General features: G+C 36.9%; 1 protein-coding gene across 1 annotated transcript in view; it reads right to left on the bottom strand.

Annotated features, from left to right (window-relative positions):
- The window catches only part of adgrb2 (adhesion G protein-coupled receptor B2), a 445,556-nt gene that overhangs the window by 51,711 nt on the left and 378,403 nt on the right, over nt 1–15,442 (bottom strand). Inside the window, exons 21-24 of the mRNA XM_051664567.1 lie at nt 13,096–13,165; nt 11,123–11,189; nt 5,626–5,711; nt 316–414 (exon numbers count right to left, since the gene is read on the bottom strand). Coding sequence (XP_051520527.1) covers nt 316–414; nt 5,626–5,711; nt 11,123–11,189; nt 13,096–13,165 — 322 coding nt within the window. The remainder of the gene's footprint in view (nt 1–315; nt 415–5,625; nt 5,712–11,122; nt 11,190–13,095; nt 13,166–15,442) is intronic.

Genomic DNA, 15,442 nt, shown 5'->3' with positions numbered 1-15,442 from the left:
TTTCCTACTGCATTTGAGATGCTATTGAAAAATCTGTCTGAACACTCTCATTATCACTGAAATCACGAGACAAGAAAGGATTGCGAAAATATTTCCACAAATCATTGCAAATGTATTGTGAATATCGGACATATCACCCAACCTTTAGTATTCATGAGCATGTATTTGTGTTTTGGAGCATGAGGACAGTGGAGGGCGGCTCTTTGAACAGTTTCTTTCTCTTACTGTCAGTGTTGGTCTCTAGAGAGAGAAAGATAAAAAGAAAGAGATAGAGAGAGAAAGAGAGCCAAAGAGAGAATATGGAATGAGACTAACATGGCGCTGCTGGCGGTGGAGCTGGACAGGGCCGTGCTGGAGATCACCCCACACTTGGAGCATTTCAGGAGCAGCCTGCTACGCGCCTCCAATGGCGGGCTTCAGGACCCAACACACACACAAGAAAAATATGGACGTGACACACACGAGGCAAAAGCGAGGAGGTGGGGAGGAATATGTTAACCAAAAGACAGTCATGCAGATCCATATACACACATTCACACCAGCACACACATACAGATGTGGATTTGAGGGGAATTTCAAATGGAATGCAAAAAGCCAACCCAAGTACATGAGGGAGCACAGAACAGAGAGGAAAAAGAAAAGAGAGAGACAAAATTAAAGTAATGTCAAGAGTAAAGCATCAGCAGTGAGCAACTGCAATTCATAGTGAATGTCACAGCGTGAAAGTAGCTTGAGAGCGGGAGCGAATGAGTGGAATAAGGCAATGAGAAAATGGAGCAACACAGTAAAATGTGATTGCAGATCATAAACAATAAGCAGATGAGGCACATGGGAGCTGCAAAGACAATCCTACTTTAGCCGCTCACTGAAGTGTGTGTGTGTGTGTGTGTGTGTGTGTGTGTGTGTGAAAACATTCAGTAAAGAGAAAGATTACTGCAGAGTGCAAGATAATATCTCGCTGCACACACACTTGCACGCACACACACTTGATATCGTCCATGACCCTCTGATTTGTGTAGGCATTGTAAGAAAGCAGATCAGCGAATCCAGGTTGGACTCCCTCAGGTCATTAACCAGGAAGTTCAGTTTTTAATGAACCCCGCAACAATCCCCCTCAGCTTTGTAAATAAATTTGTGTCTGAAGTGTAACAGGCATACTAACAATATAAAAGGGAACAAATATATTTCCTATCAGAAAAAAGACACCTGTATCTTGAGCTGACAGATAATGTATGTGAATCTGTAAATATAAGTGTATTTTGTCTTGTTCCATTAGCAGATTTCCCCCCCTTTTTTAGTAAAAAAAAAAAAAAAAAAGTGAGATTTAAGTGTGTGGTAACCAGGTGTGACATACAAGTTTCCAATGAAAATAAATGTATCCACACTGTAAGTTTCGCGTACAGACGACAACGTTGTCAAAACGATCCCCGTTCACACGGATCCGCGAAAACGACTAAAAACACTGTATTATGCATGCCAGGCCAGTAGTTGGCAATGTCACTTTGTTTAGAAACACTACGCGCCTGCGCACATAAGCATTCTTCCACAGAGCGGTGAATACAAACAATGAAGATGGCGAAAGCATCGAGCAATTTTGTCTGGACGGACGATGAGGTTGCTTTATTACTACAATTACTTTGCTGGAGAAGTGTCAATAAACTCAAAATCTTGAGCAGCACAAACACAGTCCTGTAGTCCGCCATTGTAGTTTTGAATGTCTCGCGTGTTGTTTTGAAGTACTCGCGTGCATGCCTATAGACTGAACTCTCAAGATTATTCAATAAACTCTGCTCATTTTTACCATCACTTCATCTCCTGCCTTCTTCTGTATTCCCCCTGCTGACTCTTGGGCTGGTAGGAGAGTAAGTAAACATAACAAGCTGTTGATGTTGACTGGTTTTGGATATCAGACAGAACTCTGATATATGGATATCTTCTGACAGAGAGAGAGGTCTTGTGTACACTGGATCTAACATGGATTTTCACTGCCTCATGTTTTCATATTCTAAGCATATCTTTGAATACTGTACATGGCATCACTTCTCTGTCTATAGGCTATATACATAAGCGGTGGGTGAATGAATTGCAGGGTAAAGGTACATCAAATAAAATTAAGTAAATAAATAAATAAATAACATTTAAAATACATATACATTTTTCCCATCTGAATCCATACATTAATTTCAAGATTTTCAAATTGCAGGTTCTGCCTACTGTACAATGTTCACACTCCATATAAAACATTCTAAATGAATAAATTGTTGATTATAGTTATTTGCACAGACACCAGTATTTATATTGATAATTATACATCTCAAATTGATGCCTATCAATCCATCATTCTTTATATAACACGTAATACTCGTGCGCATGACGTCATCGTTTGCACTTTGAAACCCGTTTTCAAAAGTTTGTGTTTTCAGGCTCCAAAACGCCGTTGTCGTGTAAACGAACAGCCAAAACGCATAAAAAGTTTTCCGTTTTTAGTTGAAAACTTTGTAGTGTAAACGGCCCCTGAATGAGAAACTGTTGCACGATGTTACAAAATCTTATCAGAAAGAATTACACATTTAATGTACAGTCATGTGGAGAGGGATTTTTGACCAATGAGATTTCACAGTGGGCAGGACTACCCATCGTGATGCCTCATATACAGTATACAGTAGATACATGCATGTAACTTTCAGTGAAATGTCCTGTCCCTCGTCGCTTTACATGATTGTCCTTACCAAGCGTAACATGCAATTGTTTTACCACTTTTGAGCAAAAGTAGCCGCAATCAGCGCTGAACTTGCATTGAATCTTAGGTATTTAAAATAAGTCATTGCCATTCCTTTCTGCATAAACACACCTCCTTTCACAAAATCATTCACAAAAAAGCCTACCGCAAATCACATCGCACTATTACAGCCAGATGAAACCAGGAGGTAAACTGAATTTTATTTTAAAGATCATGTAAGGAGTAATTCATCTAATAATGATCAAATGATTAAGAAGAGCAATATAAAATGCATGTACAGTATATATATATATATATATATATATGTGCGGTGTAACCAAGCACACTTTTGGTATGTTAAAGACATGATTCTGGTGTCTGGATCACCGTAGAGGGACTGATGCTGTTCAGTCCCGGCAGACTGTGTCATATTGTGGTGATTGCTGCATCCTCTGCTGTATAGCACTCAGAACCGGCCCGCAAGATCGATTTGCTAAAGGTGCAAATTGCTTTCAGTAAATCGGGCTTTAAACCAGTGCAGACAGACCATGCAACTAAACGGCACTTTCACCAGGTGCAATTCATTCTTAGTGAAATCCCCCCAAAATGTCCCGTCACTTTTTGCAGTTGTGACTGCTGTGGACAAAAACAATTTCCATGGAAGAGCTTTAATGGCTTGCTTTTGCAGTGTCTGGTTAGGACGCTGAAATGTGTTATGCTTAAAACAAGCACAAATCTGCCACAGGAACAAGACAAAAAAAAACAAAAAAAAAACAAAAAAAAAACAAAAAAAAACAGTAATATTCAATATGCTGTATATTGTCTGATATATATAGTAAACTTTATGCAAATTTGCTTTTCAGGTAAATTTATTTTGTTATAAAAAATGTTAATTAGAATCATAATAGGGTCATAAAAGAGGTTTTGTTTTTTTCTTTTTTTTTCTGTCAAACAACAAAGATACTGATTAAGAATAGATCTTTTTTTAGCAGTTAAGATTGTGGTTATTCATTCTTAAAAATTGAATGGTTGAACAGAATCCATCTCTTCATTGTGCTTAAGGTGCTTTACCAAATTCACTGATTAGATTTTCTATGCTTGGCTGCAAACTCATGTGGTCATGTTTGTTAAGTCATTGCAATCAAAGCATTTGATGGCTGATGATGGCTGATTGGGACCATAAAGAAAACAAAAGCACAGCCTCATGCCATAGACTTCAGAACATCACAAATATGGAAATGAGGGCCAAACGGGGTAAGCAACTAAGAGCAGAGGCAGCTTATTGCAACAGAATGGACTTTAATACACTCATATACACAACCTAAAAACTCTGCAAGCATAATACAAATTATAGTCTTTGTGTTTATGAGTTTATATATGGATGTTTTGAATTCAAAAACGGGAAATGGAGTGTTAGATAGAAAAAGATAAATTGGGATTGATGTCCAAATTCATGCCCTTCAAATCCAAGTCAAATTCAAGGCTTCGGGGTTTTATTTTTAGGGTTTTCCTGAGCCAGGCCAAGTTTGATCTCTTAGAAAAGACATAGGCTATCTCTCTTCAATGAGATGCATAATTTGAGGTATCATTCATGTATGTAGCACAAATGATGGACAAGTTATGCACCAAAGTTTAATACCTGGGATCAGGAGCTTTGAGCAAACCCCTAACTCTAAATACATGAGCATAAATAATAGTGATGCATGATTTAGCAAGCACTACTTATAACCAAACATCCAATTCACAATGTTGCATATGTATGTGTATAAGACAGATGAGAAACACTGAGAGAGAGTATGACTATTAAAAAGAGCCTTTTCAAATAGAAAATCTTGAAAATCTTAATTTACAATCCACTAACTGTAAAAAAAAAAAAATCTATAGTTGGCCACTGCAGCTCCCATTATGCACTGGTCTCCCTGTCACATAAACATTTAAGTAGCAGAAAAGTGGAAAAAGAGGCAAATCAATTAGGGCAAAATTGCAAAATGAATGATTGCCTGGAGCGATTACAAATATCCAGTCTTTGGATTAGCTCAGATCTCTGATTAGCTCCTCACTTAATTAGTAAGACCCACCATTTCCAGCAAATACATCTGTATGGTGGTCCACCAAACAATACCACAAATTCAATGACATTTTTACAACATGCATTTAAAGTGGAGAGGCTATCCTTAGCTATTAGAAGTACTAATTTAGTTGCATCTTGAGCATTAAAGGGATAGTTGACCCACAAATGCCTTCAGCATAGGATCGTCTCACAATGAGTTTGATGCTGGTTGACCTGCAAGCTCAATTCAAGCAATGCAGTGTGCTTATCTTTGTTTAGAAATAGGAATAGCTAGTGTGGCATTAGTTTAATTAAAGTGAGAGAGCTGGTATTTTGGTTAGAACACTCTTGCAAGGTAGAGACATGGAGCGGAATGGAATATTCAATCTCAGTTTGGTTTAGCTTTGTGTTTGGGGTGAGGGATGTGACAGTCCACTCATTAACACAAGTGTTTAATGGCTCACTCTGCCTTGTGTCCAATCAAACAAAGGCATCACAGAAAAGGCATTTAAAAAAGCACAAGGACTCCTTGATCCTGTCAGTATGTGCAGTTACATGAACATTAAATATATACACTAAGTTAATGACAGATCTATCAGAGGACTAGCTCAAGGTTAGCAGGCCACCAAATCAATACAAGACCATTAATGAAGCTGTCATATCTTGGCTCTCAGTGCAAGGTTTTTCAGACTTTTCGTGGTAGTGTGTGTGTTTGAGCATAAGTAATTTATACTGCTCATACACATTTTTGACAGGATATTTTTTAACCTTCAACAAGCCGATGGTGAATGAGTGACTTGGTGCAAGTCCAGAAGTACACGGTTATCATACGTCCATCATTTTGACTTTTACTTACCCTGCTCTCTGCTTTTTGGACTTGTCTGAGATGCCATCTCTAGACATAAGCTTGTTGAAGACCACTATTCCAATAAGCATGTTGACCTGCAGGAAAGAGACAGTAGCTGTTTATTTGTTGTAAGTATAGAAAAGGAAGTTAGGGCTGAAAAGGAAGTTGTAGCTCTTGCATTTAATTCCATGCTAAGGAGACCTGAGTGAATTCACATGCTAGTCCAGGGTGTTTATGCTGTTTAGCAACACACTTATCTGATGAAGCTAGTAAACCATAAAGGTCTTTCTGGTGAAGCTAGCTGACATACAGTGGTTGGTGGTCTTGGGGGTTAAGTTATTTAAAGAATGTGTTCCAATTGCAAAAAATTAGGGGTTTTGTTACTGCACTTAAAATGGAAGTAAACAATGCTAGCGTACTTGTATTTTTGTTGAATTACATGGATGGCCAAAAGTTTGGAATAATGTACAAATTCTGCTGTTTCAGAAGGAATTGGTACTTTAATTCACAAAAGTGCTTTCACCTGATCACAAAGTATAGTCAGGACAAGTAATTTTTGATCAAATCTAGACAGGCCCCATTTCCAGCAGCCATCACACAAACATCTTATCCTTTAGTAATCATGCTAAATTGCTAATTTGGTACTATAAAAGCACATGCTATTATATCAAACACAGTTGAAAGCTATTTGGTTCATTAAATGAAGCTTAACATTGTCTTTGTGTTTGTTTGTTTGCGTTGCCATAGTATGCAGTAGACTGGCATGTCTTAAGGTCAATATTAGATCAAAAATGACAAAAAGAAATCATTTTCTCTAGAAACTCACCAGTCAATCAATGTTTTGAGGAATGAAGGCTATACAATGCTTGGAATTGCCAACAAACTGAAGATTTCATACAAAGGTGTACACTACAGTCTTCAAAGATAAAGGACAACTGGCTCTAACAAGGACAGAAAGAGATGTGGAAGGCCAGATGTACAACTAAACAAGAGGATAAGTACATCAGAGTCTCTAGTTTGAGAAATAGACGCATCACATGTCCTCAACTGACAGCTTCATTGAATTCTACCTGCTCAACACCAGTTTCATGTACAATAGTAAAGAGAAGACTCTTATGGGAAGAATTGCAAAGAAAAAGACACTTTTGAAACAGAAAAACAAAAAGAAAAGGTTAGAGAGGGCAAAGAAACACAGACAATTGGAAAAGAGTGTTATGGATCTTTACCCCATTTAGCTTTTGTGGGATCAGCTAGACTGTAAGGTATGTGAGAAATGCCCGAAAAGACAGCCACATCTATGGCAAGTGCTACAGGAAGCGAGTGGTGAAATGTCACCAGAGTTTCTGGACAAACTGACAGCTAGAATGCTAAGGATCTGCAAAGCTGTCATTGCTGCACGTGGAGGATTTTTTGATGGCAACTCTTTGAAGTAGTTTAAGAATTTTTCTTTTTTTTTTTCAAATTGTAATAGGAATTTTTCACATTATTAATATCCTGACTATACATTGTGATCATTTGAATGCCACTTTGGTGAATAAAAGTACAAATTTCTTTCCATAAGAGAAAAATCTGTACATTATTCCAAACCTTTGGCCACCAGTGTATGTATAAATTGTCCTTTTTGAGGAGGGACTACTTTTCAAAGTGGATGAACTTTTGATAATGTATTACCGACGTAATTCCTGTGAGTGGAGTTTTCTTCAGGTAAGCAGTCAAACAGTCCCTTTATAGATGAAATTGCTGTTTAGAAACAAGTGCTAGATACCTACACTTCTGGGTTCTTTTGCATTGCAAAAAAGAACAATGTTCAGTGGGCACTTCGCTCAAATTTAATGAAAAATGCCCAAAAAGGGTTTTTGGAAATTTGTGCTTCTTCAAATTTCCCTTAGGATCAGTGGATTGGGACAATCTCAGGATCTGACATAATCAGATTTATAATCGTCATTGTAATCGCGCCTGCTATAATAAAACACACTTACTCCACAGCTGCTGGTAGATTTGAACTTTTCACAAAGGAATTGTACAATTCTCAAAGTGCAATCACTGTGCCAGAAATGAGGACAAATATGATCTAACGATGATCTTATATGAACAAGACAGCAATGTAAGATCTAACGGGACGAATGAGACATGAAAAACTTGAAAAAAACGCAACGCTGGTCCTGAAGATATACTATACTGTATATCTGTATGATAAACTATACTGTTGTAAAATGATATGTGAATACAAATAATATAATACTTCTAAAATTGTACCTTTGCATTTATTTTGACTTCAGTAAGTTTGAATATTCAATGTAATGATAAAATATAATTATTTACTGTAGAGGAATCAATAATTTAAGCAGTAAAGACACATATTGCATTGTCTGATGGTAGTTTTCATTCTTACATGCCACAATTGTCAGGTTTTAAAAGTGTGTTAAACTTCTGAGGATGTTTACTGTTCAAACTGTTAAATGTCCTACATAATCATATAGGGCTATTTTACCACGTTTAAACTTGTATTGCCAATAGTTCAGAAAGAACATACACATATTTGTTCACTGTGAACCAGCTATACTTTATAATAAATTGTATTAACATAAAAAAAATAAAAAAATAAAATAAAATAAAATATTATATAATGCTTAAAAGATTATTAAAACTGCAGGGCTGCTCATATCCACCACTGAAATTTGCTGCTCAAAAGAACCCAATAGCGAGGTTGCCTGCGGTGTGACGTCACTGTAATTTAATCTATAGTATCCTTTCATGTATCATGTGAAAGTTCCCAGCTTTAGTGGCTTTACTAGAGTTACATGGTCATGACATGACAAGTTGAAGGATTGGATATAAATTTGCAGAAAGAAGGTCAGTAAGTGATTCCATCACACTAATCTTGTGACAACATGTATAACGTTTAAGTCTTGTGGCTATACTTTTGAAACAGTGTGTATTTACTGTATATGTTTATTGCCTGGCCCATATACTTCCATTGTACGTGCATTACTGTAATAGCAATTTTTGCTCTTTAAAAAATCTTTAATCAACATTATGCCACAAATACTGTCGAAAGAACTTAGTATTGAACCCGGGACATTCCACCAGGGACATTCCTATGCTGGTCTTGTCAGCTCAATATTATATGAACTGGTGAAGACTTTATTCTGAAAAAATTATAAACATAAATGTAGACATAATTGTTGCTATAACTTTTCTATCATATAAAAACAATACTGTGAAATACTGAAGCTTGAGTCTTAGACCTTTCAAATTCTATATAGTTTGTCAAGATTAAATACCAATTTGATGGCAAAAGACCTCAACAGATGTACACAGCCAAATTTTGGGGCCCTCTGCTGTATTTTTTAATTATTTTTTTATTTATTTATTATGCTACATAAGAAACATGCCAATTGCAGTCTCTCATTGTTGGAAGAAAATAATATGTACTGTTTAGTGCTGCTGGCCATCATTCCTGTATAAAAACAATTAAGGTAGTAGGAAAATAAAGTAGAACTGCGAGGTTACCGATGACCCATGAACGTCTATATCAGTGGCTTCCTAACAGCCTGTGACAGGTGTTGTAGATTTAAGTCTAGAAGCAAATGAGTGGATGAGAACTAGATTGTTACCTAGTTTGCTCCAGCCAGCTGCCCACTGCACACACAGAGCACTGTAGAGAAGCTTAGACTAAGGCCATAGAAAGACCACAAAACTCATGAAACATTGGGTACTTTGAGCCACCTGACTATTCTACACAAATTGCAGTGTTGTACAAGACTCAATCCAATTCCCATTGGAAGCCAAAGTGATTCCATTATCTGAAATAACTTGTTTAGGGTATTTTATGAAGTGCCTGACTGGAAGTACTACAACATATCGCTTGATGATTTAAGTAGTCTTACCAGTGGTGTGTGGGGGAGTTTTGAAATGATGAGGCAAAGTCCACTCTCTTGTGTTTTTTGGTCCAATCTAAATTCATGTTCAATTTGCATTTGATGTTTTCAGTTTCACAGATTAACAGATTAAAAAAATTAAAAAATAAAAGCCATCAATGCTATCACTTTTTGTGTTTCTATTAACATACTATTTATTCAAAACAGATAAAAAAAAGTCGCATCAAGTTTGTGTTCTTAAACATTTGTTACATTGCTTTTGTGTAGCTTTTATGACTATTTAACTGTTTTATGCTAGTATTTTTAATAGTCATCTTTTTAGATCATTAGTCATCAAATGGGAGTTATGAAGTTCGAAGGCATGGAGGTGCACCTAAGCTGAGTGGCCACTAAAAAACAGCTTACTCACAAAATCATTTCATGTTTCAAGTCATTTCAAGTTGTTTTTTGATGTAGATGAGGTCAGAGTGGGTGATCTGTTTACTTAGTTATTAGTCAGTCCATTTCCACCAATTAGACCAATTCAGGCTGATTTGCAGAGCTGTTTTGAACATAATAGGCGGGCATTCCCACATGGACAGGATAATGAGGCCATCAACAACAATGTGGAGGCACTATATGGCATATCAGATGATTTAACAAAATCCACAAATGGCCCAATTAAACATTTCTCTTTTGTTGTGTTTTCAGTTAGCATGCTAACCAATTAGCCTGCTAAGCTAACATATTCAGTGCAAGTTGCTTCATGTAACCATAGCAAAACCTTGAATTCAGTGCTATAGGCTAAAATGGTAATACCGTATTTTAATTTCAGAACCAATCATTTTTGACTGGTGTGATTCACTTTATGGCGCAACACATTAATTTCTATGGTATTCATGTTGCAAAACTCTGAATGTGATTCAATGACAATTATTCTGTCTCCAGTGATACAGGCGCTGAGATTGAAATCTCCTCCTTTAATAAGAGAATTGTTGCTTGAATCTTTTGCAAAATAACTATTGTAAAAGAACAACTTTACACTAAAATACACATGCAAAACAAGCATTTTCAGTCTGCGCAAAGATTAATCAACCTACCAAGTCTACCACATGTTGACGTGCACCGTTCGTATTCTGATCAAGCCAGGGGCTTACTAAGACAATGGCTCATCACTCTACTATTTGCTAGAGGCAAGATTAATTATTTTTCCATTAATTAGATTTGCCTCTCCAAGGAGGCAGCCAGCATCTCCAGATGCCCAAATCTCATTTACAGTTGTTTGTTTGAGTGGGCCGCTTCATGTCACCACTAAGAAACAAACAACGCAAATCACATCTGACCATGAAAAACAATGCAGCCAACTCACAGAAAACTAGCACCTGAGACCGGGCTGTGGACAATATGTACACACTTTGTTCGCTTTGAGCTAATGCACTCATCAAGTTCACTCATGCATACTAGCATGATATACTGATGATAAATATACACAGTTTAAATGGAATAAGTCTCAACTTTAATCTAATTAGTGATATATTTTCCACTTCGACTCAAGGCGTGATGTATTTAACATTTATATTAAAGTGGGCGGAGCTCGTGCTGACAGTAATTCTAACCAGTGGGAGAGCAGAGAGTTTGAAACCTACCAGTACAATGACAGCAGCGGGACCGACGAATGCATAGAGCAGCCCCCCTTCCAGAGACAACCAGCAACTGAATTTGAGATAAAGAATAAGAGAGAGAGAGAGAGAGAGAGAGAGAGAGAGAGAGAGAGAAATAGAAAGAAAGAGAGAGAGAGAGAGAGAGAGAGAGACTTAAACACTGCGAAACACTGGAGAAAAATGAATTGGTGTTGACGTTGATCAAAAGGAAGTCATTTTTGCTCATCTTTACAGCTGCACCACTTTTGGGTATTTCAATGCAGCCTGCGTCTTATTCAATAACCACTCACAAAGCACTTTAACATGCTCTAACAGAACTGATATTGAGTATTTAAATTAAGTCAGTCATTCTTTCCAGTGTTCTTTCCTGTTTTCTATATAAGTTACACTTGCTGATACTGCCTTATTTATAAAACTCAGCACTTTTTTTTCTTCACTTTTTTACCTGCAGCTGGTAATAACGCAATGTTAATTGCACCAGGCATATAGGAACTTCATTTAAACGAGATGTTTGTGTAGATTTTCTAATGATCATGGCAGCAGTAATTCATCGAATTATGATTAAATAAAATTTTGTTGAATTTGTCGTTAGACACATGCACTCAATCATATATGCATTTGTATGCTCAGAGTGGAACCCCAGATTACACACTCTGACACAACCTAATCAGAGTGCAATGTTGAGACTGCAGGTAAGAGAGTGACTATGAAGTAAATAGGCAGTTGATGTATCCAACGGTGAGCTTATGTGAGGAGACAGGCTTCTTGTCTTTAAAACTTGTCCTTTCATTTGAGGGAATCTATGTGACAGATGCACCCAAATAAAGCTCTAAAAGGCCACATTGTTTAACTTTTGTCTCTGATTAGACAGGGAGCTCCCTGTTTTAAATCAGTTGCTTAGTGGAGCAGACAGGAGCCATTAGATGCAGAGCAGCAGAAAATGGCCACCAATATAAGGGAATCCATAGTCATTATTGAGGAAGAACAGCAAAGGGACGAGATGCCAGTATCTGGGAACTCCTGCTTAAGATGTAGACGATCTTTCTTCTAAGATCAAAGGTCAAAGTGAAACATCAGGTAACACCCTTGCAAAGAAACGTCATTGGAGCCTCAGTATAGAGCTTGTTTAAGAGGTATCCATAAAACCCCAGGTATCTAAGCATCTTTCACTGCTGTGGTTTTTCATGTAATTTGGTTGTATTTTTAATGTGAAATTCTACATATAAAATCTCCCTGTTACTTTAATATAGAGTATACTGTACTGTATATGCAAGCATGTTTACAAAAAAAGAAAGAAAACATTTTTAATGTAGACTAGTCTGTGGGTTGTCTGAATGATTAATCTCCTATTTACTGTATTTAAACTGGTTTAGAATCATGTCCACCAGAAAAAAAAAATCTGATACTTTTCTTAGGAACATTCACACAGGACGCATTCTTGCATTCAAAAACAGCAAGACTTAATTCAACAGAATGCAAGAAAACTCAGAAGTCTTGAGCTGCATTCCAGAACTATTTTTAACTTCACACCCTGTCTTAAAAAAACATAAAACTGATGGTTTGAGAAAACGGCAAAAGATCATTGCATGTGTATATAGACTATAAATTAGAAACAAAAGTCCATGGCTGTAGCCATCAAAAAGGGAATGGATTTAGTGATGCAACATTAAGAGATGGTTTTATTATTCATCCACTTTGAAGCACTGCTGCCAAAAATGTTAAAGCTAAAAAATGTATCATTACTCCACCTTACTTACTAATCGACTAGTGAACTAGTCAATTATCCTCCGGTTTTAGCTACCTCTGTATTCTGCATCTTTCAAACACATAATAACATTTGAATCTTTCAGCAATGTTTTGGTCACGAATGGCAAAAAAATAAAAAATAAAAAAAAAATAAAAAAAATAAACAATGTTATATTTACCATGTGTAACTGCACTGCATCACTGATACTTACTAACTTGGTGTGCCGTAACCTCTAGCCCGGGTGAATCCCACAGATACAGCAACCACAAGAGCAGGCAAACCTGCAAAAAAAAAAAAAAAAAAAAAAAAAGATGAAAGGATAATGGCATGGAAACAAAAAAGGCTATACATTTAACCTGCACACAAGAAAATTGTCCACCCAATATAATAGCGGATAAGCACTGCTGAAAGCAAAATTATGAATGGAAAATGCAACCTAGGATTGCCCCCCGTCAGTTTTCAGGATTGTTTCTGCTCAGATGGCCTGAAGCCAGAGGGGAAGTTAGCTGAAGTAATTTCTTCTCACATCAGTGACTTTCCTTAGCTTGTGCTCTTTTCATGGACAAATGCACATGGCGTACAGGTACAGCATCCCCCCTTGTGCACAGTGCCCTTCCAGACCTCAGACACACTGCTTTTTTAGAGAACAATCCCCATGTGCCTCTATATATGCATCTTTCTTTCAGAAGGCCAAAGTTTGCCAGTGTAAACATTTCCTCTGTGTTTTCTAAGAGAACTGCATGAGGGAAGTACAAAGAGCACTCACTGTGGCCCTCTTGCTTATGTCAGCAACAGAACTAATGCTTGTAGAATGAGAGAACACTTGTATCATGTAATGTTGGCAAAGGCTGCTAGAAATAATTATATACTATATATATATATACTATATATTTAGTGCACCTCCAGTGTACAAAAAGGTCAATGCTTTGGCATTGCATGTTTTTTATGCCTAAACAGTTAGGGAAACAAACTAGGACAATGTGATCCCTATAACATTCTGGTCATACATTGGTTTTCAAATATCACATCTTGAGTCTTAGAACATTCAAAATTGGATTTTTTAAAATATTAATTATTATGCTGACAGTAAAAACACAAAGGAAACATCAACAAATAAACTTGGAGGATGGGGCCAGTTCCAAACATTTATTTTTATTTTTTTTTCTGAGAAAAAAGTTTTTCTGGGAAATTGTTTATTTAGAGATAAAGAAGTTGTGAAATGAAATTTTCAGTTAAAGGAATTTTCAACAATGTACCTTGGCAACATTCCAAATAATATTTTGAAATATGATAGGTATCTTGTTAGGATATTGCACGTACTGTAAACCATAACATTACTAGAAATTGATATAAGCCAGAACCTCCTTTATATGGACAATGAATAAAAAAAAAATATGTAAACTGCTAATACAAATAAAGCACAAAAAACTGAAAATATAAATTTTTCTAATGCATGTTTTAGTTTACAGACTACTGCATACAGTGAACTTAACACTGCAGAACTACGTCCTCCACACCCCTATCTGAGTAGAGAACATTACAGCAGTATGGGGTGAGGGCTCTCTGCCCTGGCCTGCTGGTCGCATCATGGAGCCCAGCTTTACTCATGTGCTAATTAGACCTATCCATTCTTCTCTCTCTATGTCTGCATGCCACGTCCACACATAATGAGCTCTCCTCTGAAATATTCATGTAATTAACAATGCTCTCATTAACTCTAGAAATTAAAGGCAATTAGAAAAACTCGGGTTTAGAAAATCAATGGAAGGGAGGGGACCAACGGGGCCCTCCTGACTGAAATGCTGAAAAAAAAAAAAACAAAAAAAAAAACAGGGGGCATCCATCATAGATATCCATCCATCCAGCGCATGTTTACATTGAATAAACAATGGAACAAACAGAGTAGATGGACACAAAAACATGGTCAATGTGAACAGCATCTAAGAAGGCAGGTGCCAGGTAGGAGTAGGCAGCATTGCAGCTCACTACGTTTTGATCATAGCTGAGATCTTTCGGCACTATCACCTCCCTGTGGGCAGGAACGCTATCCAGATACCCTATCTGCAAAGGGCATATGAATTAATGTAAGTGATAGTAGATCAATAAGTTAAAACACAAGTGTGTGTGCCACTGCAACCACCACCTTTAAGGATGTTTTCAGATGTGGCTTGTGTTAGGGAGATGCCACACAATGCATTTCTTATCACAGATCAGACATCTCCGACTTGCAACACAGCAATTACATTGAGTTCCCTTGGCATGTTTTTGACATGTCATTGGGATAAACTGAAGCAAACTGACATGCCTGACAATGTAATGTGTTTGAATTGAATAGAAATGGCATGTTATACCGCTGCATCACTCATTTGGAGTGTTTTGCATTTTTAAGTGTTCCCATCCCTTTTTTTTTTTTTTTTTTTACAATAGAATTTCTATGTTTTTTCCATGATCTTTCCAGTTGTTTGTAATGACTGTATTAGGATAAAAATAAGTAAATAATTCAGAGTGAGACTGAATCACTAATGAATCATTGCTAACACCCCCATGTTAATGTTTTA

This window comes from Myxocyprinus asiaticus, chromosome 30 (assembly GCF_019703515.2).
Source record: "Myxocyprinus asiaticus isolate MX2 ecotype Aquarium Trade chromosome 30, UBuf_Myxa_2, whole genome shotgun sequence".
NCBI lineage: Eukaryota > Metazoa > Chordata > Actinopteri > Cypriniformes > Catostomidae > Myxocyprinus > Myxocyprinus asiaticus.
This window is presented reverse-complemented; position numbering and strand designations above follow the sequence as displayed.